This window comes from Callionymus lyra, chromosome 4 (assembly GCF_982586985.1).
Source record: "Callionymus lyra chromosome 4, fCalLyr1.hap1.1, whole genome shotgun sequence".
In the NCBI taxonomy this organism is placed as follows: domain Eukaryota; kingdom Metazoa; phylum Chordata; class Actinopteri; order Syngnathiformes; family Callionymidae; genus Callionymus; species Callionymus lyra.
Window position 1 is genome coordinate 4,493,387 of NC_141821.1, and position 27,500 is coordinate 4,520,886.

General features: G+C 40.1%; 3 protein-coding genes across 5 annotated transcripts in view; 1 reads left to right on the plus strand and 2 right to left on the minus strand.

Annotated features, from left to right (window-relative positions):
- Positions 1 to 8,481, plus strand: part of peli3 (pellino E3 ubiquitin protein ligase family member 3) — a 38,000-nt gene extending 29,519 nt beyond the window's left edge. For all 3 annotated transcript variants that reach the window (XM_087788479.1, XM_087788480.1, XM_087788481.1), the window contains exons 6-7: positions 3,695 to 3,883; positions 7,733 to 8,481. In XM_087788479.1, the coding sequence (XP_087644605.1) occupies positions 3,695 to 3,883; positions 7,733 to 8,332 (789 nt within the window). In that variant the 3' untranslated portion in view covers positions 8,333 to 8,481. The remainder of the gene's footprint in view (positions 1 to 3,694; positions 3,884 to 7,732) is intronic.
- Positions 8,482 to 17,294: 8,813 nt separating this feature from the next.
- rab1ba (zRAB1B, member RAS oncogene family a) lies at positions 17,295 to 27,078 on the minus strand. The gene is made up of 6 exons (XM_087788517.1): positions 26,848 to 27,078; positions 22,551 to 22,623; positions 22,348 to 22,443; positions 20,722 to 20,817; positions 19,009 to 19,140; positions 17,295 to 18,947 (listed from the first exon to the last, which is right to left on the minus strand). Exons 1-6 carry the CDS (start codon positions 26,859 to 26,861, stop codon positions 18,753 to 18,755), a joined length of 606 nt encoding a protein of 201 aa, XP_087644643.1. The 5' UTR covers positions 26,862 to 27,078; the 3' UTR covers positions 17,295 to 18,752.
- Positions 27,079 to 27,258: 180 nt separating this feature from the next.
- Positions 27,259 to 27,500, minus strand: part of LOC148081108 (tyrosine-protein kinase receptor TYRO3) — a 23,069-nt gene continuing 22,827 nt past the window's right edge. Inside the window, exon 16 of the mRNA XM_087788516.1 lies at positions 27,259 to 27,500. This exon is cut by the window's right edge and continues 521 nt beyond it. The gene's annotated coding sequence lies outside the window, so the exon portion shown is untranslated.

Genomic DNA, 27,500 nt, shown 5'->3' on the forward strand with positions numbered 1-27,500 from the left:
TCCAGTACTTGACTCTGGTGTTGTGATATTGTAGTAACAAGTATATATGTGTAGTATTGTCCAGTACTTGACTCTGGTGTTGTGATAGTGTAGTAACAAGTATATATGTGTAGTATTGTTGAGTACTTGACTCTGGTGTTGTGATAGTGTAGTAACAAGTATATATGTGTAGTATTGTCCAGTACTTGACTCTGGTGTTGTGATAGTGTAGTAACAAGTATATATGTGTAGTATTGTCCAGTACTTGACTCTGGTGTTGTGATAGTGTAGTAACAAGTATATATGTGTAGTATTGTCCAGTACTTGACTCTGGTGTTGTGATAGTGTAGTAACAAGTATATATGTGTAGTATTGTCCAGTACTTGACTCTGGTGTTGTGATAGTGTAGTAACAAGTATATATGTGTAGTATTGTTGAGTACTTGACTCTGGTGTTGTGATAGTGTAGTAACAAGTATATATGTGTAGTATTGTCCAGTACTTGACTCTGGTGTTGTGATAGTGTAGTAACAAGTATATATGTGTAGTATTGTCCAGTACTTGACTCTGGTGTTGTGATAGTGTAGTAACAAGTATATATGTGTAGTATTGTTGAGTACTTGACTCTGATGTTGTGATAGTGTAGTAACAAGTATATATGTGTAGTATTGTCCAGTACTTGACTCTGGTGTTGTGATAGTGTAGTAACAAGTATATATGTGTAGTATTGTCCAGTACTTGACTCTGGTGTTGTGATAGTGTAGTAACAAGTATATATGTGTAGTATTGTCCAGTACTTGACTCTGGTGTTGTGATAGTGTAGTAACAAGTATATATGTGTAGTATTGTCCAGTACTTGACTCTGGTGTTGTGATAGTGTAGTAACAAGTATATATGTGTAGTATTGTTGAGTACTTGACTCTGGTGTTGTGATAGTGTAGTAACAAGTATATATGTGTAGTATTGTCCAGTACTTGACTCTGGTGTTGTGATAGTGTAGTAACACGTATATATGTGTAGTATTGTCCAGTACTTGACTCTGGTGTTGTAGTATTTACAGACCACATGACTCTTGATGAAGTCATAACTGCTTTCATTTGTTTTCAAACCAAAATATGTCCAAACATGCTTTAAAAGCTGCTGGAGTCACTGTATCCTCTCGTCCTCAGTCATCACCAGGATCCCGCAGGATTTTATTCTTCCTTCAGTTGTGGTAATGACTGCTGCCATCTAACTGGATCTTATCCCAGTCTAAAATATCTAATGGTGTCTGAAAGCATCTGAGCTTGTGTCCACGTTGACGTACTCTTGTCTCCTGAACCTTCAAACGTCGTCGTCCGAAGAAGATAAAGCTTCTGTGGTCGTGAAGATCTTCTCTGCGGCGCGAGATAAAACGTACTGTGGTCCACGACCATCAGTACTCTTCAGAAATAACCCGTGATCCATATTCATGATGACGTGAAGAACCGCGGCGGTCGAGCAGAAGCCATAAAAGTCCTCTTTTATGACGGAGTGACTTCATCCTGAAGATTCATGGGCAGCAGGAGAGGCTCGGCAGCCGAGCAACAACATCGCTGACGCTCGGCCCGGAGCTGCTGTGTGCGAGCGGCAAATATTTGCTCCACAAATAACGTGGTGAAGAAAAAAAAGCTGGTCCTGCTCTGGAGACATGAAGCTCTGGAGAAGAGAAGCAGCGTCACTGGACAGAGATGTCAATCCATCGAACAAGATTTGTTCGTCAATAACTGCAGCGGTGAGTCGTATCTGAGCATCTTCGCAGGTCTTTGGAATTATAAAGATGCCAAAAATATATACTATGGGTAAAAAAAACACTCAAATACCGTATTGATATAACATTGTTTATTTATTCATTGTTTAATTTTGCGTTGCAATTAAACCTCCGGCCCGCTAGGTGGCAGCAGTCATAACGTCATTCACTGCGAAGGGGACAATGGTATCCCAGGAGATCCTATCGATGACTGAGCACGAGAGGATACAGCGGACTCCGGCAGCTTTTAAAGCTGGTTTAAAAACAAATGAAAGCAGTTACGACTTCGTCAAGAGTCATGTGGTCTGTAAATACTACAACACCAGAGTCAAGTACTGGTATCGTGATATGTAGTACTAGGTACTTGCCAATACACAACACTTATATATATACAACTTAAACTTAACTTTTATTTAGTGTTCTGCAACAGAGTATTCAAGGCTATCGGAGCTCCTAACCCTAGTGTTGTCCCTGGGTCAAGGTGACCCAAAGGCCTGAAAACAAATGTGTTTGTGGTATCCCTTGTGTTGTCCCTGGGTCAAGGTGACCTAAAGGCCTGGAAACAAATGTGTCTGTGGTATCCCTTGTGTTGTCCCTGGGTCAAGGTGACCCAAAGGCCTGAAAACAAATGTGTCTGTGGTATCCCTTGTGTTGTCCCTGGGTCAAGGTGACCTAAAGGCCTGGAAACAAATGTGTTTGTGGTATCCCTTGTGTTGTCCCTGGGTCAAGGTGACCTAAAGGCCTGAAAACAAATGTGTCTGTGGTATCCCTTGTGTTGTCCCTGGGTCAAGGTGACCTAAAGGCCTGAAAACAAATGTGTTTGTAGTATCCCTTGTGTTGTCCCTGGGTCAAGGTGACCTAAAGGCCTGGAAACAAATGTGTCTGTGGTATCCCTTGTGTTGTCCCTGGGTCAAGGTGACCCAAAGGCCTGAAAACAAATGTGTTTGTAGTATCCCTTGTGTTGTCCCTGGGTCAAGGTGACCTAAAGGCCTGGAAACAAATGTGTCTGTGGTATCCCTTGTGTTGTCCCTGGGTCAAGGTGACCCAAAGGCCTGAAAACAAATGTGTCTGTGGTATCCCTTGTGTTGTCCCTGGGTCAAGGTGACCTAAAGGCCTGGAAACAAATGTGTTTGTGGTATCCCTTGTGTTGTCCCTGGGTCAAGGTGACCTAAAGGCCTGAAAACAAATGTGTTTGTAGTATCCCTTGTGTTGTCCCTGGGTCAAGGTGACCTAAAGGCCTGAAAACAAATGTGTTTGTAGTATCCCTTGTGTTGTCCCTGGGTCAAGGTGACCTAAAGGCCTGGAAACAAATGTGTTTGTGGTATCCCTTGTGTTGTCCCTGGGTCAAGGTGACCTAAAGGCCTGAAAACAAATGTGTCTGTGGTATCCCTTGTGTTGTCTCTGGGTCAAGGTGATTGACCTCCCTGGCTTCCAGGAATACATTTACAGTGGTGGTGGCCTTAGGGTCACGTTGACCTTGAGACAATACAAAGGTTAACAATATAGTGAACTGACTGATTCATTTTTTATTATTATTATTAGAGTATTATTATTTATAATACATATTGATTAGGAATTATAAGTTTAGGATCATTATAATAATTATTATAAGTATATGATTATTATTAATTCGATTCATATGAATTATTTACACTAACATACAAGCCTGAGCTCAAGAAAACGTTCTCAACCGTCATGAGGTAATTATTCAAGTGTCTTCTTACATAACAGCGACTCGAACAGCCTCAGGTCTGTTTCTATTTTAAATCTTCGTCTCGACGTCTTCCATTCTTCGCAGACAATCACAGAAGAAACGTAATTCTGCAGTTTGATGCCACGTGAAGCGACCTCACTCACGAGTGTATTCTTGGAGTGTGTGGAGCTATATTTAGAAACGCAGAGTCGGCTGTTTCCTCCTCGCCCTCACCTTCACCTGCCTCTCCTGCAGGAACGAGCCGCCAAGTGGAGGACGTCGGACGGGCTGATGGACGGGCTGACCACCAACGGCGTGCTGGTGATGCACCCGGCGGGCGAGTTCGTGGCCGAGCCGGCGCCCGGCGTTTGGAGGGAGATCTCGGTGTGCGGCAACGTCTTCGCCCTGAGGGAGACGCGCTCGGCCCAGCAGCGAGGGAAACTGGTGAGGAACGTCGTGGTCAGATGTTTGATGGAAACGTGGGCAGATGTTTGATGGACGACGTGTTGGAGCTCGTCGAGTTTAAACGGAAGTTTCAGGAGAAAAATAACCTTTTCTTTGATCGGATCCTTCCGTCCACGCCATGATGAGCAGTGACCGAGAACCCTTGAGCCCGGTTTAGATTTGAACCATCACTGCGTCATTATCATTTAAACGTATCATCACACATATATACTCGTTACTACACTATCACAACACCAGAGTCAAGTACTGGACAATACTACACATATATACTTGTTACTACACTATCACAACACCAGAGTCAAGTACTTGACAATACTACACATATATACTTGTTACTACACTATCACAACACCAGAGTCAAGTACTGGACAATACTACACATATATACGTGTTACTACACTATCACAACAACAGAGTCAAGTACTTGACAATATTACACATATATACTTGTTACTACACTATCACAACAACAGAGTCAAGTACTGGACAATACTACACATATATACTTGTTACTACACTATCACAACACCAGAGTCAAGTACTGGACAATACTACACATATATACTTGTTACTACACTATCACAACAACAGAGTCAAGTACTGGACAATACTACACATATATACTTGTTACTACACTATCACAACAACAGAGTCAAGTACTGGACAATACTACACATATATACTTGTTACTACACTATCACAACACCAGAGTCAAGTACTGGACAATACTACACATATATACTTGTTACTACACTATCACAACAACAGAGTCAAGTACTGGACAATACTACACATATATACTTGTTACTACACTATCACAACAACAGAGTCAAGTACTGGACAATACTACACATATATACTTGTTACTACACTATCACAACACCAGAGTCAAGTACTGGACAATACTACACATATATACTTGTTACTACACTATCACAACAACAGAGTCAAGTACTGGACAATACTACACATATATACTTGTTACTACACTATCACAACAACAGAGTCAAGTACTGGACAATACTACACATATATACTTGTTACTACACTATCACAACACCAGAGTCAAGTACTGGACAATACTACACATATATACTTGTTACTACACTATCACAACAACAGAGTCAAGTACTGGACAATACTACACATATATACTTGTTACTACACTATCACAACACCAGATCATCAAACACAGATGTTTCTTGAAGGAGTCAGTAGATCATCAAACACAGATGTTTCTTGAAGGAGTCAGTAGATCATCAAACACAGAGATGTTTCTTGAAGGAGTCAGTAGATCATCAAACACAGAGATGGTTCCAAAGCTTAGGAGCAACAGTCTGGAAGGATTTCTCTCCTCTGGTCCTGAAGTTCAGGAACCATCAGTAGATTCTGATCCACAGACCTCAGAGCCCGAGCTGGGGTGTAAGTCTGGATCAGATCACTGATGGAAGGTCTGACCATGAATAGATCTGAAAGTAAGAACCAGAATTTTAAAATGATCCTGAAAGAAACTGGAAGCCAGTGAAGAGTTTGAAGGAGAAATGTGAGTTCTTCTACTAGAGCGGCTCAGAATTCTGGCTGCAGAGTTTTGTATGAACTGCAGGCGAGAAGATCCTTCTTGGTTAGACATGAAAACAAACTGTTGCAATAGTATAAATGAGTAATGTTCAAAACTATATATATATATATATATATATATATATATATATATATATATATATATATATATACTGTCTGGGATTATATTGCTCAGTCCAGAGTCGTTCTGTGGATAAAAGTGTTAAAGATGGACTTTTATCTTCCCTGGCTTAAGGTCAAAGGGCGTCCATTTTGTTCTGAGAGGATGTCATTTGTTGAAGAGAAATCAAACATGAAGAGTTCAAGTTGAAAAAGAAAAGCTTCTAAATTATTATTATTAACAACTTGTCTTGTTTGCAGCTTAACTTATGCTAAAGTCATGTTGAACAAATAGAAAATAAAGTTCACAACTTAAATAAACCTGAGGTTTGTTAATAAAATACAAACAAAATAAATACATGTGTTTGATTTTAAATATTATATTAAAGCTAGTTGTTTATATTAAGCTATAGGTTGTACATCGTAATATGTGTTTTCTTTATTATTAATCAATATTTACTTACTTGAAAATATACTATAAGTGTCGGGGATTAGATCTTGTTATTTTGTTAAGAGTTTAACCAAATATTGTTAGGAGACTAGATCTTGTTATTTTGTTAAGAGTTTAACCAAATATTGTTAGGAGACTAGATCTTGTTATTTTGTTAAGAGTTTAACCAAATATTGTTAGGAGACTAGATCTTGTTATTTTGTTAAGAGTTTAACCAAAATCAACATCATTTTAGCTGGTCCTCCACACAACCTTGGATTGCACTGGTAGCCCTTTGACACCATCTAGTGGTCATGGCATGAAATAGCTTCGGTTGATGAAAGCACGAGTGTTGGCTCTTCCTTTCTGGGGCCAACAGTTCGAACAAGCGTTAAAGAAAATGTTGATTCCCGATGTATTTGAAATGCGATTAAACTATTGATTCTTATTTTAAAACTGAAAAGGGTTCGTTTGTTTTTTACAAACGCATAGAAATGTGTCTTTCAAGTTATAATCTTGTCAAACTTTCAATATAATTTAGTTTAAAACAAGTTCCGGTTCGTATTTCGTCCACATACTGTAGCAGGAACATATTTATCATAAACGTCTGGGGTCTATTTCTTTGGTAACTGATAAGTAACTGATAAGTAAGTGATAAGTAACGGATAAGTAACTGATAAGTAACGGATAAGTAACTGATAAGTAACTGATGAGTAACAGATAAGTAACTGATAAGTAACTGATAAGTAACTGATAAGTAACGGATAAGTAACTGATAAGTAACTCATAAGTAACGGATAAGTAACTGATAAGTAACCGAAAAGTAGCCGATAAGTAACTTATTAGTAACTGATAAGTAAGTGATAAGTAAGTGATAGGTAACGGATAAGTAACTGAGATGTTTAAGTGATAAGTAACTGATAAGTAACTGATAAGTAACTGATAAGTAACTGATAAGTAACTGATGAGTAACAGATAAGTAACTGATAAGTAACTGATAAGTAACTGATAAGTAACGGATAAGTAACTGATAAGTAACTCATAAGTAACGGATAAGTAACTGATAAGTAACCGAAAAGTAGCCGATAAGTAACTTATTAGTAACTGATAAGTAACTGATAAGTAACTGATAAGTAACTGATAAGTAACTGATAAGTAACTGAGATGTTTATGTGATAAGTAACTGATAAGTAACTGATGAGTAACGGATAAGTAACTGATAAGTAACTGAGATGTTTAACTGATAAGTAACTGAGATGTTTAAGTGATAAGTAACTGATAAGTAACAGATAAGTAACTGATAAATAACTGATAATTAACAGATAAGTAACTGATAAGTGACTGATAAGTAACTGAGATGTTTAAGTGATAAGTAAGTGATAAGTAACGGATAAGTAACTGATAAGTAACGGATAAGTAACTGATAATTAACAGATAAGTAACTGATAAGTGACTGATAATTAACAGATAAGTAACGGATAAGTAACTGATAAGTAACGGATAAGTAACTGATAAGTAACAGATAAGTAACTGATAAGTAACTGATAATTAACAGATAAGTAACTGATAAGTAACTGATAAGTAACTGAGATGTTTAAGTGATAAGTAAGTGATAAGTAACGGATAAGTAACGGATAAGTAACTGATAAGTAACGGATAAGTAACTGATAAGTAACGGATAAGTTACTGAGATGTTTAAGTGATTCTGTTTCCCTCTGCAGGTGGAGAACGAGTCCAACACCCTCCAGGACGGCTCCCTGATTGATCTATGCGGCGCCACCTTGCTGTGGCGGACCCCCGCCGGACTGCGCCACACCCCCACCCTCAAACAGCTGGAGTCCCTTCGGCAGGAACTGAACGCGGCGCGGCCCCAGTGCCCGGTGGGTTTCAACACCCTGGCCTTCCCCAGTCTGGCCCAGCGGGAGATCGTGGACAAGAAGCAGCCCTGGGTCTACGTCAACTGCGGCCACGTGCACGGCTACCACAACTGGGGCTACCGGAAGGAGAAGACCCCCGCTGGTCCCGGGGGCACGGCGCCGGCCAGCACCGGAGAGAGGGAGTGTCCCATGTGCCGGCGCGTGGGGCCCTACGTGCCGCTGTGGCTGGGCTGCGAGGGGGGTCTGTACCTGGACGCCGGGCCCCCCACCCACGCCTTCTGCCCCTGCGGCCACGTGTGCTCGGAAAAGACAGTGGTGGGCTGGAGTCAGATCCCGCTGCCGCACGGCACGCACGCCTTCCACGCCGCCTGCCCCTTCTGCGGCACCTGGTTGACGGGCGAGCAGGGCCACATCAAACTCATCTTCCAGGGGCCCGTGGACTGAGGGCCCCCCCGCGCGGGAGGAGGAGGAGCTGCTTGTCAAAGACTGAACGCGTGGAGCACGAACAGGAAACTGACTGTTGAACAGGAAGTGAGATGCAAGAGTGACACTTGTGTAACGATGACACTGTAAATAAACTGTGTTGAGATGAGGATCCGCGTGACGAGCCTTTGTTCTTCAGGAAATGCATCACAAAAGTTACGAAATATGTTTTAAATTCAATTTTACATTTTGTCATCTTATTATGAAAGTATATCAGTGGCATCAGAATATTCACAGGTTACATTAAACATTTTAAATGTTGAAAGTTAAAAGAAAATTGGATGTTGTTTTTGCTGCATTGAAGTTTTTTAAATCATTAGATTCAATCGTTTTCTATATTAAAGGTTGGATTTTGTTTTTTATCGAATAATTGAATAAAAAGATCGAAATATTTTCAAAAATAAAGAAAGAAACATAGAGTTTAATATTTTAATGTAATAATTCTAATAATGAAAATGCATTTTTTAATTCAATATTTTTTTATTCATAGCCTTTTATTTTCTATATAAAAATGTATAATAGTTTATACTAGAGATGTATCAATGAGGCCTCATGAGACAGTTTCATAGTGAAGCCACTGTGTCATGAAACAGTTTCATAGTGAAGCCACTGTGTCATGAAACAGTTTCATAGTGAAGCCACGGTGTCATGAAACAGTTTCATAGTGAAGCCACTGTGTCATGAAACAGTTTCATAGTGAAGTCACTGTGTCATGAAACAGTTTCATAGTGAAGCCACTGTGTTATGAAACAGTTTCATCGTGAAGTCACTGTGTCATGAAACAGTTTCATAGTGAAGCCACTGTGTCATGAAACAGTTTCATCGTGAAGCCACTGTGTCATGAAACAGTTTCATCGTGAAGTCACTGTGTCATGAAACAGTTTCATAGTGAAGCCACTGTGTCATGAAACAGTTTCATCGTGAAGCCACTGTGTCATGAAACAGTTTCATCGTGAAGTCACTGTGTCATGAAACAGTTTCATAGTGAAGCCACTGTGTCATGAAACAGTTTCATCGTGAAGCCACTGTGTCATGAAACAGTTTCATAGTGAAGCCACTGTGTCATGAAACAGTTTCATAGTGAAGTCACTGTGTCATGAAACAGTTTCATCGTGAAGTCACTGTGTCATGAAACAGTTTCATAGTGAAGCCACTGTGTCATGAAACAGTTTCATCGTGAAGTCACTGTGTCATGAAACACTTTCATAGTGAAGCCAATATGTCATGAAACACTTTCATAGTGAAGCCACTGTGTCATGAAACAGTTTCATCGTGAAGTCACTGTGTCATGAAACAGTTTCATAGTGAAGCCAATATGTCATGAAACACTTTCATAGTGAAGCCACTGTGCCATGAAACAGTTTCATAGTGAAGCCAATATGTCATGAAACACTTTCATCGTGAAGCCACTGTGTCATGAAACAGTGTCTTACCTTTAAAAGGCCACTACATGTCAGTCTAACTTTTAAAATGATGCTTCATTTACTTAGTAGATCAGAGCTAAAGATGCTAAAGCAGAGAGTGACATCTAGTGGCCTTTTAAAATTAAGACACTGTTTCATGACGCAGTGGCTTTAAACTGTTTCATGATACAATCATCAGCCCATCACTAGTATATTTATAGACAAGACCAAAACATTACCAAAACTATTTGTTTTTTTTAAATATTAAAATTAAATTATAACAATTTAAAACTATTCAACCTATTAATATATAAATGCTGAATTCAATTAATCAAAAAAAAGTATTAAATGATTCCAAAAAAACAACCTTATTATTTAAAAAAAAACTCATTCTAAATGTTGTTAAATGTTTAAACATTTAAACCAGCGATAGCTTGTAAATGTCGTAGCATTAGCATGTTAGCTTCAGCACCTCACACTTGCTCAGAGCAACACTATTACGACCTGCATGTGGACACGCCTCCTCTGCAGGGTCACGTAGGCGAGAGTGTAGCGCCCCCCTATGGAGCTAAAAATAACTCAAGGTCACCGGCGGGCGTGTGTCACACCTCCAGGAGGGGGCGACGGCGTCACGTGACCCCCCATCACGTGTTCCTGTTGACCCTGAATCATGAATCTGGACGTCCATGTCAGGAAGTCTCTTCTTGTGCCGGAGCAACGTTTCCTGACGAGGTGATATATAATCCGTGGTTCCCACCCGGGCCTGCGTGAGGGGGCGCTTGTTTTACAGACCGGGGAGAGGAGCAGGTGTTTAAGACGGCGATGGAAAGAATGTTTTTATCTTTCATGGCGTCTCATGGACTCATCAATACATTTGAAAATATTCTTTCATCTTTTACTTCTTTAACGCCGTATAAATTCATAAAAATACATTAAATCTACATAAACTGACTTATACTACAGTACTATAGCTGCTACTATTACTTAACAAAGGGTGATTTGTTACAGCAGAGGACTGGAGAGATTTGATAGTAGTAGTACTGCCTTGGTTAGTACTAGTTAAAAGAGGTGCAAGAAAACATCAATACACTTAAATACCTCAAGTTCTTTTTTAAAACAATATTGTATCGATTTTTTTTTTTTTATGAACAATTTACATGCAAAATGTTCACGACATTTGTTAAGAACTCGGCGATGACTGGGAACAAGAGGATACATTGGACTCCAGCAGCTGATGTTTTGTAAATATTTTGGTTTGAAAACAAATGAAAGCAGTTACGACTTCGTCAAGAGTCATGTGGTCTGTAAATACTACAACACCAGAGTCAAGTACTGGACAATACTACACATATATACTTGTTACTACACTATCACAACACCAGAGTCAAGTACTGGACAATACTACACATATATACTTGTTACTACACTATCACAACACCAGAGTCAAGTACTGGACAATACTACACATATATACTTGTTACTACACTATCACAACACCAGAGTCAAGTACTGGACAATACTACACATATATACTTGTTACTACACTATCACAACACCAGAGTCAAGTACTGAACAATACTACACATATATACTTGTTACTACACTATCACAACACCAGAGTCAAGTACTGGACAATACTACACATATATACTTGTTACTACACTATCACAACACCAGAGTCAAGTACTGGACAATACTACACATATATATACTTGTTACTACACTATCACAACACCAGAGTCAAGTACTGGACAATACTACACATATATACTTGTTACTACACTATCACAACACCAGAGTCAAGTACTGGACAATACTACACATATATACTTGTTACTACACTATCACAACACCAGAGTCAAGTACTCCACAATACTACACATATATACTTGTTACTACACTATCACAACACCAGAGTCAAGTACTCCACAATACTACACATATATACTTGTTACTACACTATCACAACACCAGAGTCAAGTACTCCACAATACTACACATATATACTTGTTACTACACTATCACAACACCAGAGTCAAGTACTCCACAATACTACACATATATACTTGTTACTACACTATCACAACACCAGAGTCAAGTACTGGACAATACTACACATATATACTTGTTACTACACTATCACAACACCAGAGTCAAGTACTCCACAATACTACACATATATACTTGTTACTACACTATGACAACACCAGAGTCAAGTACTCCACAATACTACAAATATATCCTTAACCTGATGTTGTACTATCTTTAATGTGTTTTTAAACTCAATATATTTTCTCACGGAGGAAACATCAGATCTGAGGATCAACACAGTCAGAGACATCAAACATTTATGACGCTCACACGTGAGAGTGACTCACTCTACTAACACAAGGAGAGTACCTGGAGGAGAAGGAGGAGAAGGAGGAGAAGAGGAGAAGGAAGAGAAGGAGGAGAAGGAGGAGAAGGAGGAGAAGGAAGAGAAGGAGGAGAAGAGGAGAAGGAAGAGAAGGAGGAGAAGGAGGAGAAGAGGAGAAGGAAGAGAAGGAGGAGAAGGAAGAGAAGGAGGAGAAGAGGAGAAGGAAGAGAAGGAGGAGAAGGAGGAGAAGGAGGAGAAGAGGAGAAGGAAGAGAAGTAGGAGAAGGAGGAGAAGGAGGAGAAGGAAGAGAAGGAGGAGAAGGAGGAGAAGAGGAGAAGGAAGAGAAGGAGGAGAAGGAAGAGAAGGAGGAGAAGGAGGAGAAGGAGGAGAAGGAGGAGAAGGAAGAGAAGGAGGAGAAGGAGGAGACGAGGAGAAGGAGGAGAAGAGGAGAAGGAAGAGAAGGAGGAGAAGGAGGAGAAGGAGGAGAAGAGGAGAAGGAATAGAAGGAGGAGAAGAGGAGAAGGAAGAGAAGGAGGAAAAGGAGGAGAAGGAAGAGAAGGAAGAGAAGGAGGAGAAGGAAGAGAAGGAGGAGAAGGAGGAGAAGCAGGAGAAGGAGGAGAAGAGGAGAAGGAGGAGAAGGAGGAGAAGAGGAGAAGAGGAGAAGGAGGAGAAGGAGGAGAAGAGGAGAAGAGGAGAAGGAGGAGAAGAGGAGAAGAGGAGAAGAGGAGAAGGAGAGTACCGGGAGGAGAAGGACGAAAAGGAGGAGAAGGAGGAGAAGGAGGAGAAGGAGGAGTAGGAGAGTACCCGGAGGAGAAGGAGGAGTAGGAGGAGAAGAGGAAAGGATCCAGGAACAGCACATTAAAACCTCTTTATATCTTCAAGCTTTTTTTTACTTAAATATTAGCAAAATATTATATCATCTAAAAACATCCCATGTTTCAACAGAAGATACTTTTCTCTGTAAATAAATAACCATCTATTATTATATTATTGTTTATATTAGATCGCATTTAAAAAAAAGCGTGTTTGTGTGTTTTAGCCATAAGTGCAATGATTAAATAAAAAAGTCATCGCGATCAAAACAATGACTTTATAATTATTTTCACTTTGATTCAAAAAACAAACTTAAAAAGATTCTCATGTAATTTTTCTCACGATAATTTGATAATGTATCGTGACACAGTGTCTCTATTTTCAAAAGACTCTCTTTCATAACAATCAGCCTTCAAAAGAAAATAAATAACTTTATTAAACAGACGTAATGATCAACGCTTACATTTAAATGACATTTTTTAAAGTTAGATCGTATCAAACTGTATTATTGATATATATATAGATATAATGTTTTTTCTTTCTTTGAGGCTCAACTTGTAATTGTCAGTGTGTTTGTCCTCCTTCACCTCACAAATCCCCCCTTTTTACTCTTGTTTTTTTAATCTATTTGTTTTGAAACTAATATACGTCCAAACCTCAGCTTTAAAAGCAGCTGGAGTCGACTGTATCCTCTCGTCCTCAGTCACCAGGATCTTGCAGATTTCCAGAGACGTCAGCAAGATCCCTGGACATCTGCCAGGATGATCTCTGCTGACCCGACCTCTCCTGGAGTAGATGTTTCATTGTGGTGGTTTTCACGGCCATCGTCCAACAAGAACCCCTTTATTCAGAGAGCATCACAGCAGGACTGAAGTTAGTTCGCGAACATTTGAGACGTTAAGATGAGTTTCTGAAGTCTGTGGTCTGATGAGACTAAACTGGAACTGTTTGGGCAAATGGATGTGGCGTATGTTTGGCAAAGAAAGTGAGAGGCCTTCAAAAAACTGTTTTCAACTGAGAAAAATCTCTATACTGGATCTTATTATCCATGCGTTTGCATCTTCTCGTTTGGACTATTGTAACAGTGGTGACTTAACAAGAAGGATCTTCTCGCCTGCAGTTCATACAAAACTCTGCAGTGAGAATTCTGAGCCGCTCTAGTAGAAGAACTTACATTTCTCCTTCAAACTCTTCACTGGCTGCCAGTTTCTTTCAGGATCATTTTAAAATTCTGGTTCTTACTTTCAGATCTATTCATGGTCAGACCTTCCATCAGTGATCTGATCCAGACTTATACCCCAGCTCGGGCTCTGAGGTCTGTGGATCAGAATCTACTGATGGTTCCTGAACTTCCGGACCAGAGGAGAGAAATCCTTCCAGACTGTTGCTCCTAAGCTTTGGAACCATCTCTGTGTTTGATGATCTACTGACTCCTTCAAGAAACATCTGTGTGTTTGATGATCTACTGACTCCTTCAAGAAACATCTGTGTTTGATGATCTACTGACTCCTTCAAGAAACATCTGTGTTTGATGATCTACTGACTCCTTCAAGAAACAACTCTGTGTTTGATGATCTACTGACTCCTTCAAGAAACATCTGTGTTTGATGATCTACTGACTCCTTCAAGAAACATCTGTGTTTGATGATCTACTGACTCCTTCAAGAAACATCTGTGTTTGATGATCTACTGACTCCTTCAAGAAACAACTCTGTGTTTGATGATCTACTGACTCCTTCAAGAAACATGTGTGTTTGATGATCTACTGACTCCTTCAAGAAACATCTGTGTTTGATGATCTACTGACTCCTTCAAGAAACATGTGTGTTTGATGATCTACTGACTCCTTCAAGAAACATCTGTGTTTGATGATCTACTGACTCCTTCAAGAAACATGTGTGTTTGATGATCTACTGACTCCTTCAAGAAACATCTGTGTTCGATGATCTACTGACTCCTTCAAGAAACATCTGTGTTTGATGATCTACTGACTCCTTCAAGAAACATCTGTGTTTGATGATCTACTGACTCCTTCAAGAAACATCTGTGTTTGATGATCTACTGACTCCTTCAAGAAACATCTGTGTTTGATGATCTACTGAGTCCTTCAAGAAACATCTGTGTTTGATGATCTACTGACTCCTTCAAGAAACATCTGTGTTTGATGATCTACTGACTCCTTCAAGAAACATCTCTGTGTTTGATGATCTACTGAGTCCTTCAAGAAACATCTGTGTTTGATGATCTACTGACTCCTTCAAGAAACATCTGTGTTTGATGATCTACTGACTCCTTCAAGAAACATCTGTGTTTGATGATCTACTGACTCCTTCAAGAAACATCTGTGTTTGATGATCTACTGACTCCTTCAAGAAACATCTGTGTTTGATGATCTACTGACTCCTTCAAGAAACATCTGTGTTTGATGATCTACTGACTCCTTCAAGAAACATCTCTGTGTTTGATGATCTACTGAGTCCTTCAAGAAACATCTGTGTTTTATGATCTACTGACTCCTTCAAGAAACATCTGTGTTTGATGATCTACTGACTCCTTCAAGAAACATCTGTGTTTGATGATCTACTGACTCCTTCAAGAAACATCTGTGTTTGATGATCTACTGACTCCTTCAAGAAACATCTGAAAACATTTTGATTTGTGCTCTTGGGGCTGTTGTGTTGTGTCTCTGTGTTGTCTTGACCAATGAGTTTTTAAAATGTCTGGGTTTTTTTTAACTGTGTATTGTTTTTTATTGTTCAAGCGCTTTGTGACCCTGGTCCGAGAAAGGAGCTTTACAAATAACTTTTACTTACTTACTGAATAAATCTGCAGAAATCAGTCAATTCTATGCTTAAGTCGTCGCTGGGTCGTCCAACAAGACGATAAATCGAAGCACAAACCTGAAATTGGTCCAACAGTTCCTGAAGGATACCAAAACCAAGGTCCTGGAGACCCACAGAGCCCAGACCTCAGGCCTGTTAAGAATCCGTGGCAGGTGCTGAAGGTGAACGTTCCAGCTCGGACACACCGTCATTCGGACCCGCTGGAACCATTTGCAATAGAAGAATGAGCCGAAATCCCTCAGGAGACCCGAGTGAAGATCTACTCCGAGAGCTTGTTGACAGTCGTGGCTCAGAAAGGCTTCATGGACTATTACAGGGCAGGAGGCGAATCCTTGTGGACGCCTCATTATCGCCCTTTTGTTCTCATCAAACCTGGTGGAAGTTTTGGAAACAAATCCATTATAATCAATTTGTTCATTTTCATTTCCTGAGGGAAATCAAGAGTTTTGTCTCTTTTCATAAAAGATCATTTTGGCAGCAGGCGTTTCAAAATAAAAACTTTCGTGCAGCTTTTTTTCCAGCGTTTTATTATATATATATTTATAATATGTACAGAAGAACAACGATCAAACTCAGCAGGGCACCAGAGTGAACAAGCAGAATAGAAAAGAGCGACAGGAGAGCGTTGGGTCGCGTCCGGTGCCTCGAGACAAACATGTGAACCACGTGAGTCCTTCACCCCAAAGAATCCACACAAATCAAAACAACAATCACACATTAAGAAATAAAACACCCCTTCGTTTACCTCCTTCACACCCAGTACAATCAAACATCAAGCAAAAAAAATAATAATTTGAAAAGTGTTGAACATCAAGGATGAGTGAAAGAACACTTGGTTTACTCGACACCGGAGTGACGCTAGGACGCCACCTTGTGTCTGAAACTGTTCATGACACACATGAGCAGCTGCAGCTCCTTCTACAAGAATTGTTGCTGAAAATAAAAACAAAAAAAACATTGAACAGTGTCTCTTCCTCCCCTTCCAACAATACTGAGGTTTCTCATCGACGAAGCAAGAAGTCGGGAATTCATACCGGTCGGAGAAACCAGGACCAGTCAGTCCCGGAGACTGGCTCGAGTGGAGAAAACTCAAGAGGAGCACAGAAGACGTGAGCACGGATCAAAAGCACGGTTCCAGTTCTAAGTAGTAAAGCGTGGCTCAGAGGAAGTTCTTTGCGTTTTTTTTCCACACGATCGCTTCGGATTCCTTCTCGGAGGAATGTTGGACACGTACCGGACTCGAGCCTGGACCTCGAAGCCGCCCCTAATCTCCCGGTGAAGTGAAGTTTCCAGAAAAATACTCTTAAAAAAAAAAAAAACCAAGGCAAAGAAATCGTGTGACATTCTCCCGATTGAAGGGGTTCTGCAAGGCGTGGTACTTGGCCCTGTCAGCAACAGTTTTGGGGCACAGACGTACTAAAATCATCCTAAAAGACATTTATCTTATCGCATATTTGTTTTTGACGTCGCTAAAGTTAAATGTGGCAAGACAATAAAAAGGTGTGACATGAAACTATGCGTCTAGTTTTATTATAAATGCTTCTACAAAAACACAGCTTCCATGAAAGCCTCTGAAGGAATTCCACACACACAACAATTCCAAACAAACCATCAGATTATTGAAGCAGATTTAAAGAGACGACGCGCACAAAAGTTCGTTTTCAAGATTAAAGAAGTTTCACCAACATCGAACTGACTCGGGGTCAGTTGTGGATCTGCAGAGGTCACGACCTCTGTATCTAGTCAGAACATCCCATTCACTAGCGCACGTCATCTGTGAGACTGAAAATAGAAGAGCAACGATAATCATTTGATTTTTTTTTTTTACATTTCCAACATGTATTTTAATCAGTCGACACGCGGACTTTGACATTAACATTCAGCTTCTGAAGGTCTTAAAATGGTGGAGTTAAGTTCTTAGACCCAAACATGTGGAAGAAGAGATTTAGATGAGCAGACCCCCCCGCCCGAGCCCAACAGCCTCCTCTGCTAACAAGCATCATGCTAAATATGCTTCAGTAGACGTCGACGAGGACCGAGGGCTGCAGGTGTTTAGATGAACATACGACAAATTATTTCTCAGGTTCTCCCTGCGGAAGGTTCCACGAACACCAACGGATTCTTCACTTGCAATATGATGATGATCATGTGACCATTGCTGCCCAAGAGGAGCGGCAGGATTTGAAGGCCGTGTACGTTTGTGGTACAATCCAGTAGCTTTGCCAGTCTAAGGCAAGAGTGGATCAGAGGACCAGGAAGGTTTTTGCAGAAGATGAGGAACTTGTGAAGACAAAAATAGGGGGTTATAGGAGTTTAAGCCTCTAAATCCAGGGTCCAAAGTGTAGACTACTTCTTCTAGCACACGAGCCAGAGGTCAAGAGGACCCGACAGCTGCTGAACTGAACAACATGCAGAAGTAACTGAAAGAAAGAAGAGAAGGAACAACAGAAGTATCTCTAGTGTGGAGAAAGAACCGTCAACTCTACATTGGATTTGGATTTCGAGAGATTTCGATTCCATCCACTGGAGCTGGAACCCTCTGGCCAGAGGGCCGTGAAAGAACTAATCACAGGACGACAGTGTCTTCGAAGGACCTTTTCTTCGATACCTGGATTTGCAGATGCCTTCAAGAGTGTGACTGGGACAGAGATGAGGAGAAGTGGACGGTTCAGACCTCTGCCACCACGTACTGTCGAGATGATCCTCGTCATCGGAGCCGACGAGTCCATCTCCAACAAGTCTGGTACCTTTTCGTCGTCTTGGACAGAGGCCTGAAGTCTCGGTGGATGAAGTTCCTCTGTTAGCGAGTCCCTTGAACCTGGTCTCGGACACCTGCGCACCTGGCCGGGTGATCCAGACTGTGTTGAGGAGCGGGACTTGGAAAGCCGGGGTGGGACGTGAAAGTTAATCTATGGAAGGAGCGAGGGAGGTAAAGAGCGGGGACGGTGGAGTCGGTGGTGGTCTTCTTAGCAGCAGCCGCCCCCTGACTGCCGGACGGGGGTGCTGTCGATTTTCAAGTTGGGCTTGTCCCCCCCAGCGGTGGCCCCGGGCCCCATCCGCTTCTTGATCTCTGCCGCCATGGTCATGAAGGCCTGCTCTACGTTGGTGGCGTTCTTGGCACTGGTCTCCAGGAAGGGGATGGCCAGAGAGTCGGCGAACTCCTGAGGGGGGGAAACAAGGTTAAAGACCACCCTTCGTACACTGGTCCTGTCGGGGGTTCACCTTAGCTGTAGTGTAGTCCACCACTTTCTTGGTGGTCAGATCGCACTTGTTGCCCACCAGGAGCTTGTTGACATTTTCGCTGGCGTAGCGGTCGATTTCCTGAAGCCACTGCTTAACGTTGTTGTAAGACTCCTGCAACAGTACCAGGACACCCATTAGTTGTGGACCAGTGTTGGTCCAGACCTCCCCCATAAAGTATGTAAGATGATGGATTGTGACGTCCCAGGAACACCAACAACTGTAATGAGGCTACAGCTAAAACAGGAGAGGACGATGTGGAACGTTTGTCCCTCTGGAGAACCACTTTACCATATTATGAGAATTATAAGGCCCAATAAATGACGTGTGGTTTCGTAATAAGGAACCTGACGTTGTACTGTGAAGCCAGAGTTATAATGTGGAGCCTGGCGGAGTAATACCTGAGACTCAGTGAGTAATACTAACTCAAATAGTGTTGATATCTATCACGATACTAGCAAACAGTGATTAAGAATGGCTTCAAATTTGACTTTTCATTTTAACGCTCTCACAGGCCACACAAAAGGAGACCAGTGCTGTGTCTCAAATCGCATACTAGCGTACTCAAAGTTAGTATTTTTAGTGCGTAAGTGCGTCTCAATTCTTAGTATGCGAAATTAGTGCGCCATGAAAACTAAATTTTCACTAAAATGCCAACAAAACTGAGTATGGATCGATGGACACTATCTACACTAAACGGCTCCATCTTAGTGACGTTGTAAATGGAAGTTACGTCATATATATATATATATATATATATATATATATACACTTACAGGTGTATTTTCGGCAGCAGAAGGATGACACGTCTTCGATGCTGATACCAACTTAAATATCTCGCGAATATTTCGCTTCTCATATTTTTTCTTTATTTTTTCCAAACTTGCAAAACGTGCTGCCAGCAGGTGTCGCTAGTGTTCCTACAGCTGGTTGAAACCATCGTTAAATAGTAGTAGAAGAAGAAGCTGTCGCGTTATTTCCTGTTAGTGCGTAGCAGCAGAGTTTGATTTGAGACATACTATCTGTGGAGGATTAGTTACTAGTTAGTACGTACACTATCCTGATGCATACTAACTTCTAGTATACTAAGAGAAGTATGCGATTTGAGACATACTATCTGTGGAGAATTAGTTACTAGTTAGTACGTACACTATCCTGATGCATACTAACTTCTAGTATACTAAGAGAAGTATGCGATTTGAGACATACTATCTGTGGAGAATTAGTTACTAGTTAGTACGTACACTATCCTGATGCATACTAACTTCTAGTATACTAAGAGAAGTATGTGATTTGAGACATACTATCTGTGGAGAATTAGTTACTAGTTAGTACGTACACTATCCTGATGATACTAACTTCTAGTATACTAAGAGAAGTATGCGATTTGAGACATACTATCTGTGGAGCATTAGTTACTAGTTAGTACGTACACTATCCTGATGCATACTAACTTCTAGTATACTAAGAGAAGTATGCGATTTGAGACATACTATCTGTGGAGAATTAGTTACTAGTTAGTACGTACACTATCCTGATGCATACTAACTTCTAGTATACTAAGAGAAGTATGCGATTTGAGACACAGCACAGTTGTCCTAGATAGTTGTGAGGTCATTCAGAAGGTCATACTTCAGGTCAGTTCCACCAAAATCTCAAGGAAAGTCGTGGGACCACAAAAAAAGGCCGACTCACCTGATCCGTCACATCGTAGACGACGATGATGCCGTGAGCTCCGCGATAATAGCTGGAGGTGATGGTGCGGAAGCGCTCCTGACCTGCAGTGTCCCACTAAGACAAGAAGAAGGTACAGACGGACGTCACACTTTCATCACGAGGCTGAGGAACTAAAAATATCAACGATGTCGTCGTAAGAGGGACATTACAGAGAAGGTTCTATTTGAGGACTTGAAAGTACGAGAGCAGAAGAGAATGTGGTTTTAAACAACATTTCTGCCAGTCGTGCTCACACTTCAGGTCTGGCTGGAGCTGATCGTACAAAAACATTCCACAACTGTTTGAATTTAACGCTTTAATGGATGATATGTTGTAGTTTTAAACACGACCTGTCATGGTGAGCAGCAGCGTGGTGTACAGCAGGGATTTTCTTATGAATATTTTAAAAAATATTGATAAGTTCTTGAGACTGGTGCAGTTAAAGAAAATCAAAGTGAAGTGATAATCAGTCGTAGTTTTACTCTCACCCATAGTAAGTAAGTAAGTAAGTAAGTAATTTGTATTTATATAGCGCTTTTCCAGACCAGGGTCACAAAGCACTTAAACAGTCAAAACAATATTCAATAAAGTATATACTTTAAAGGTCAAGATAAAACTGAGAACAACACAGGAGTTCGAGAGAATCAAGGAAAAGCCTGAACAAATAAAAACGTCTTAAGATGCGTCTTGAAAGAGGCACAGGCAGAACAGAAGTCTATAATATCGCCAAAAACCAGTTACTCAGTTAAAGAGTTTCCCTTTTATTCAACGGGTCAATTCATGTTTACAATGGCAGTTATGAATCTCTTTGAAAGGGTTGCATTCCTGCTGTCGTTTTGACTTGTTGGCAGTACTTTAACTGGTCCATCCCTTAATACTTACTCATCACCTGGTTCCATCAAAGAAATTTCAGTTATGACGTTGTGTGTGAGTCATCACTGCTTTCACGTGTTGGAAAGGTCATGCATAATAGAGTTTTTTTGAAAACCCTTTTCCCATCATCCTATAGGTTTAGAAGACGGATCAGACGCAGCTGTTGTAAGAACGATAACACGGTTGTTCCAAAAAGCTGATGAATTTGGTTGCTACCAACTGATGAAATGATTCGAACGGTTAAAAAGCCAAATATCGCTTCTGCTTTGTTTTCTGAAGTCATGATACACAAGGAAGGTACGAGCATCCAAAATAACTCTGACAGGCCAGCAGTAAAAACTTCATAGATGTATTAAAAAGATCCATTTAAATGGTTGAAAGAGTGATTAAAACGGTTTATCTGGTCTTTATGTGTCTGCTATGGATCGTGGGAGAGGTTTAATGTTATATTTTTTAAAAGGTTTAAGGGAATGGAGTTTGTCATTTAGACAAATCACTCATGGCTACACAACTTCAAAGTTATTCACAAGAATAACGCACCCATCTTTCGGTTTGTCTATTTATCCATCCATCCATCTATCATAAAAGTATTAGGGCCTTACAGTCCACCATATCAATGTTGAGGATGTTCAAGATAAATATATTCCTGTTCCTTCCATACATTCAACTATACTATATTTTCTCAATTATTGTGGCATCAACAATCCTCAGAGCACTAACATGTTTACTTACAATCTGCAGTTTGATGGTTTTGCCATCCAGCTCAATGGTGCGAATCTTAAAGTCCACCCCGATGGTGCTGATGTAGCTCTCTGTGTAGGTGTCATCCTGCAGAAGAAAGGGCAGAAGAAGACACGAGCACTCAGTCACACCCACAGTACAACTGAAATGAAAACCTGTTTTTTTTCCTTCTCAGATTTGAGCAAATTACTCACTGCGAAGCGGAGCAAAAGACAGGATTTCCCGACTCCAGAGTCTCCGATCAACAGTAGCTTAAACAGGTAGTCGCTGGAAGAAGATGAGAAAATGATCATTCAAACTGCTTTATACAACTGTTGAAATAGAACCACTGTGGTGCTTAACCTAATACTCTAATGAATAATGTACATCTAGATAAGCACCGCGACAGCACATACCTCTGCCAAGAAGATGATTTCTCAAGCTTTATAACAACAAGGCTCACAAACAAAAGTAAGTACACAACTTGCATCATTCGAAAATAGTGTTTCATAAAGTAGATGATGGTGGAAGTCGTTTTGATTGTTTTGTTTTTTGGCCACTTTAGAGCAAAGATTTGTATAAGAATGCAAGAACGCAGTAAAAACAAAAAAACACATGAGGAGGAAACAAGGAGTTCAAAGAACGGAGAGGAAAGAGAAAGAAACCTTTTAATGACAAGAAGGCCACAAAGAGAATAAAAATCAACTGAACTGAGAAAAACAAGGGCAGATAAATGAGAACTGATAATAAATAGAAGGTGAGAAAGAAAATGTTTTCATTCACTGCATTTCAAAAACAATTTATTTTTAGTTATCGAAAGAATAACTTTTGATAGAATTAAATCACTTGTTTTCATATCATGTTTTTAAATAATAATCTGTGGCAGTAGGTCAACACACACAGGTGTTCAGAATCATTCCTGAAAACACTTCTCAGAATTGACTGATGTTGATGTTCCCTTCGAGTTGGAAGAAGACCCTCCCACGCCGGACCCACCCAATGGCTGAGAGGAAAACAGCGCATGAACCTGACACAGCACGAGCAGCTGGAGAGAATTGCCCAACGTCCTTGTTGTTGTGTCACTAGAACCTGAAGCCCGAGTCTCGGCGACACTTGATCGGGCGACAACACAGGCCGACGGCGGCAGCTCTGGATTCAACACACACTTTCATAACAATGTGAACTCTGGTGACCTCTGCTGATGACATGCGTGTAGCTTGTTGTGACATGAAGGGATTTATTGTAAAGAAACATTAAATAAAAACAATTACAGGGTCTGTTTTTCAGCTTATCACTTAAACGTGTTGATTTATCGACTTATTTGTACGAGAAACAAAGCGTTATAGATAAACTGATGGAAACTACACCACAAGATAACAGCCGCTGACACGTCTTGGACTCGGTTGAAAGTCGAATAGCAAAGCTGAATAACACGCACACATGTGTGCGCCTCCTGCACAAACACGGACTTGAACAGTGGACCTGAAATGGTATTAAAAGCAGTAAGGAGTTAATAATAGCACATCTGTACCTGTGGTTGCTGCGTGTTGTTGTAAAAACATGTTGCAGGTTGAAATATTTAACTTCATCGGAGAGTGAAACTTGCTCACATACTTTTACTATCCTATGGTAAAGAGTGTTACAGAGGTTGATTCGAGAGTTGGTTAAACATGCGAATAGTTTAAATGTTTAACAGAAGTTAAACAGGACCTGAAAGAGTCATTCATCACCTTCGAGGTCAAAGTGTTGACTTGGATGCAAAACATAATGAGTAACCTTTACCGTCGCGTTTCCAGTTCACAGCAGAAGATGGTTTCATAAAAACACGAACAACGTGCAAATAAAAGAACAAAGGTCAAGGGATAACGAAGTGAAAGAATAAAGAACATAGATCGAAGGAAATAATTCCTCCCCCCTCCACTTCGGTACTTCTGTAGTATGTGTACCAGACTCTTGTTGATGTATTTCACACACAAAAAAATCCCAGGTTGTGTTTTCAACACTGACAATAAGTTTCTGACATTAGTCATTATTTTAATTACAGTGTCAATTGTATTGTTTTGATTTTTATAATTCTTGTTTATTATTGGCATATTATCATTACTACTATTATTTATTTATTTTTACTCCAAGTCTTAACATGATGAGTATGTATGCTAAATCATATTTATGATAAATAAGTAGATCTAAATAACATTAAGATCAGATATAATCGTTTACATCTGACTTATGTTCTGACCTATATCACTCTATATATACAATAATTATGAACTTTTGTTAAAATAAATTACTTTAATGTTATATGTCATATTTTTTATTTTTCATCTGTGAACACCCAAATGTCCTCGCTGTCGGACAAATATCTTATCTCATCTCAAAACAGTTACATTTGGTTTACTTTAAGGAGACAGTACGCATCTGTTATTCTATTATGCTGCTGGTTTTAACGTTGAACAAGGACAGAAGGATTCAAAGGGACCGGCTGACTCATTCCTTCAAGATGTGGGACCATGTGTTTGATAAGTCTGTCAATTGTGGATCATTTTATATTATTATATTAAATTGTTTTCAAGACAAACTCATTATTTTAGAATTAATCAACCAATGCTATTGTACGGGGATTACTCTCCTTCATCAACGTGATCATCCATTTTAAAGAGAAATAAGTAGATTTAGGAATATATCTGGGACATTTGACGGAACATCTTTCTCACTTTCTTACCAGATGTGACATGTATTAATGTTTATGATTGTTTTCCCAGTAGATACTATAGGTATGTGGAAGCTGCCAGAGCGCTTGATTCCCCGATCCAGTGCGTTCACGTTGCTTTCGTCAGCACTTAACAACAATACTGAGGACGTAGAACACGTCGCCGAGTTGATAATTTAAGAATATAAGTAGTACGTTTTTACTCTACATAATTCCCTCGCCAAACATCGCAAGATGCAGCAACTCCCTCATCCATGTTTTGAACTTATTACTTTATAAAGTTGCTCTGAAATCTGGGCGAACGAGAGGTTATGAGAGTCGATTGTGACATAAAAGTGGCTTCACTCCTCCATCCAGCTGTAATCACGCTTGTTTATACAACGAGTCCCCTGGAGGTGGAGACATCCCGGGATTAATGACACACAGTGACACACGGCAGAGTGGGTGTGGTTATGTTAAACTAGATCTATTCTCAAGAAAAACAAAGTGTTTACTGTGGGCGGAGCTTAAGATCATATTCCAGTGTTAATATCTTCATTAAAAGAAAGTTTTGTACATAGAGACACACACTGATGAGTAAAACCAAGATCCAACATTCAATGTTCATTCATGTAAGAGACTTAAATCAACATATTGTGTTGTATTTGACAAATACATGTCTCTTGTTCAACACTGAAGAAAACTGACCAGAAACTGTTTCCTTCAACTGAGAAAAATCTCTAAACTTAGGAAAATGTTGTCACAACATGATCTGGATCTTATAATCCATGTGTTTGTGTTTTCTAGCCTGGATTATTGTAACAGTTTATCTACCGACTCCTTTAAGAAACATCTTAAGACGTTTTTATTTGTTCAGGCTTTTCCTTGATTTTCTGGAACTCCTGTTGTGTTATCAGTTTTATCTTGACCTTTAAAGTATATACTTTATTGAATATTGTTTTGATGTTTAAGCGCTTTATGACCCTGGTCTGGAAAAGCGCTATACAAATAAAAATTACTTACTTACTTACATTCAGGCATGTTATGACATTTTAAGCTTTAACCAAAAGATTGCACCTAAAATATTGACTTAGTATTATTAAGGACGTTGACCAGAAACAGGTTATGATATCTTTCTTAATATATATTAAAGGAAAGTGATACTTGTATCACTAGAATCGTCATGTTTGATAATAATTGTTGTATAATATATTATTATATAAATCAATTACTATTTACAGTTTGACAAAAATACAAATATATTGCAATTTTTCCCCAGATATAAAATCAGGGGCTCCGTAAATATGCCTGATTAAAAATAAAAAATGTTTAAAAATAAATAAATTGGTTCAGTAAATACGTAAAAAAAATGTGTCGATATATTTAGAATCGTTTCGTTTCCTCCACAGATGGACAGTGTGTCGTCTCCACAGGTGTATTCTGTGGCAGGTGAGTGCTCTGGTTTCAGGTGAGCGACAACAAACATCTGCTGCGGTGTCACCTGACGACTCACGATACGTCTTTAAGAGATTTGCATACGATTAACTCTGGCCGAGCTGGGGGGAGTACACGGAGTAAACCCAGGATAATAAGAGAAACAGCACCAATAAAAAGTGACATGGAAGGTTCCAGACACTGGTGTTTGTTTTCAAAAGTCGACCTGTCAGGTGACGTCAGGGCGAGACATTAAAGGAACTGTCCGCGCCCTGCTAGCTGTAGCCACCGCGGCTAACAGCGACTCATCCACACGGTTACCCTCGAGAAACAAACACAACACGACCGTCTCGGTGAAAATGTTAAAGCTGGTGAAACGACGAACTTACTATTCGGGGTTCATGGTTTCCGGTGTGGATGTGTTTCTTCCTGCTCGGAAAGATGACTCGTAGCTCCGCGTACAACCGTGTCCGTGGCGCTCGTCTGTGGCCCTTCAGTCGAGATACTAGGTTCCTCCTGGAGTCCTGTCACTCACGCGAACACGTCCACCTTTCCTGTCGCTGTCAAAGATGCTTTTTTTACTCCTTTTTTCTGCCTCTATTTGTCCGTTGCTCGGGAAAAGATGGAGGAAGCAGCGCAGGCGCGGAGGTGACGTAGGCTGACGTGGCTCTAGAGGAGACTGGACCGCGAGGGATGCTGGGATTCGTAGTTTATTACACGCTGCGTACAACCATAATAACGATAAACATGTTGTTGTTTTTTTTGTTTCGTAGTTAATTCAACATTATTTCATTACCTATCGTCGCTTTTCAGTTTTACACTTACAAGTGCATTCATATAGGTAATTATTTTAAATATTCCGTGACGCATTAAAGAACATTGAAGTCTTTCTTAGGTCATGAAAAGAATATATAGAGTCAGAGCTTCTAACAATGCAGTTACGAAGAGACCAAAGACTTTAAGGAAGAATTTAAGAAAGAATTTCACCCTAAAATAAGCTAAAGTATTCTGGAAGCCATGCAAAAATAACTGGGAAATTACA

Bases quoted from the DNA above. Each gene is read 5' to 3' on its own strand.
- rab1ba (XM_087788517.1), bottom strand. The intron at 22,444-22,550 runs GTGAGTAATTTG...TTTCTTCTGCAG, and splicing joins GTCTTTTGCTCCGCTTCGCA to GATGACACCTACACAGAGAG. The intron at 18,948-19,008 runs GTGAACCCCCGA...TCCCCCCCTCAG, and splicing joins TGGACTACACTACAGCTAAG to GAGTTCGCCGACTCTCTGGC.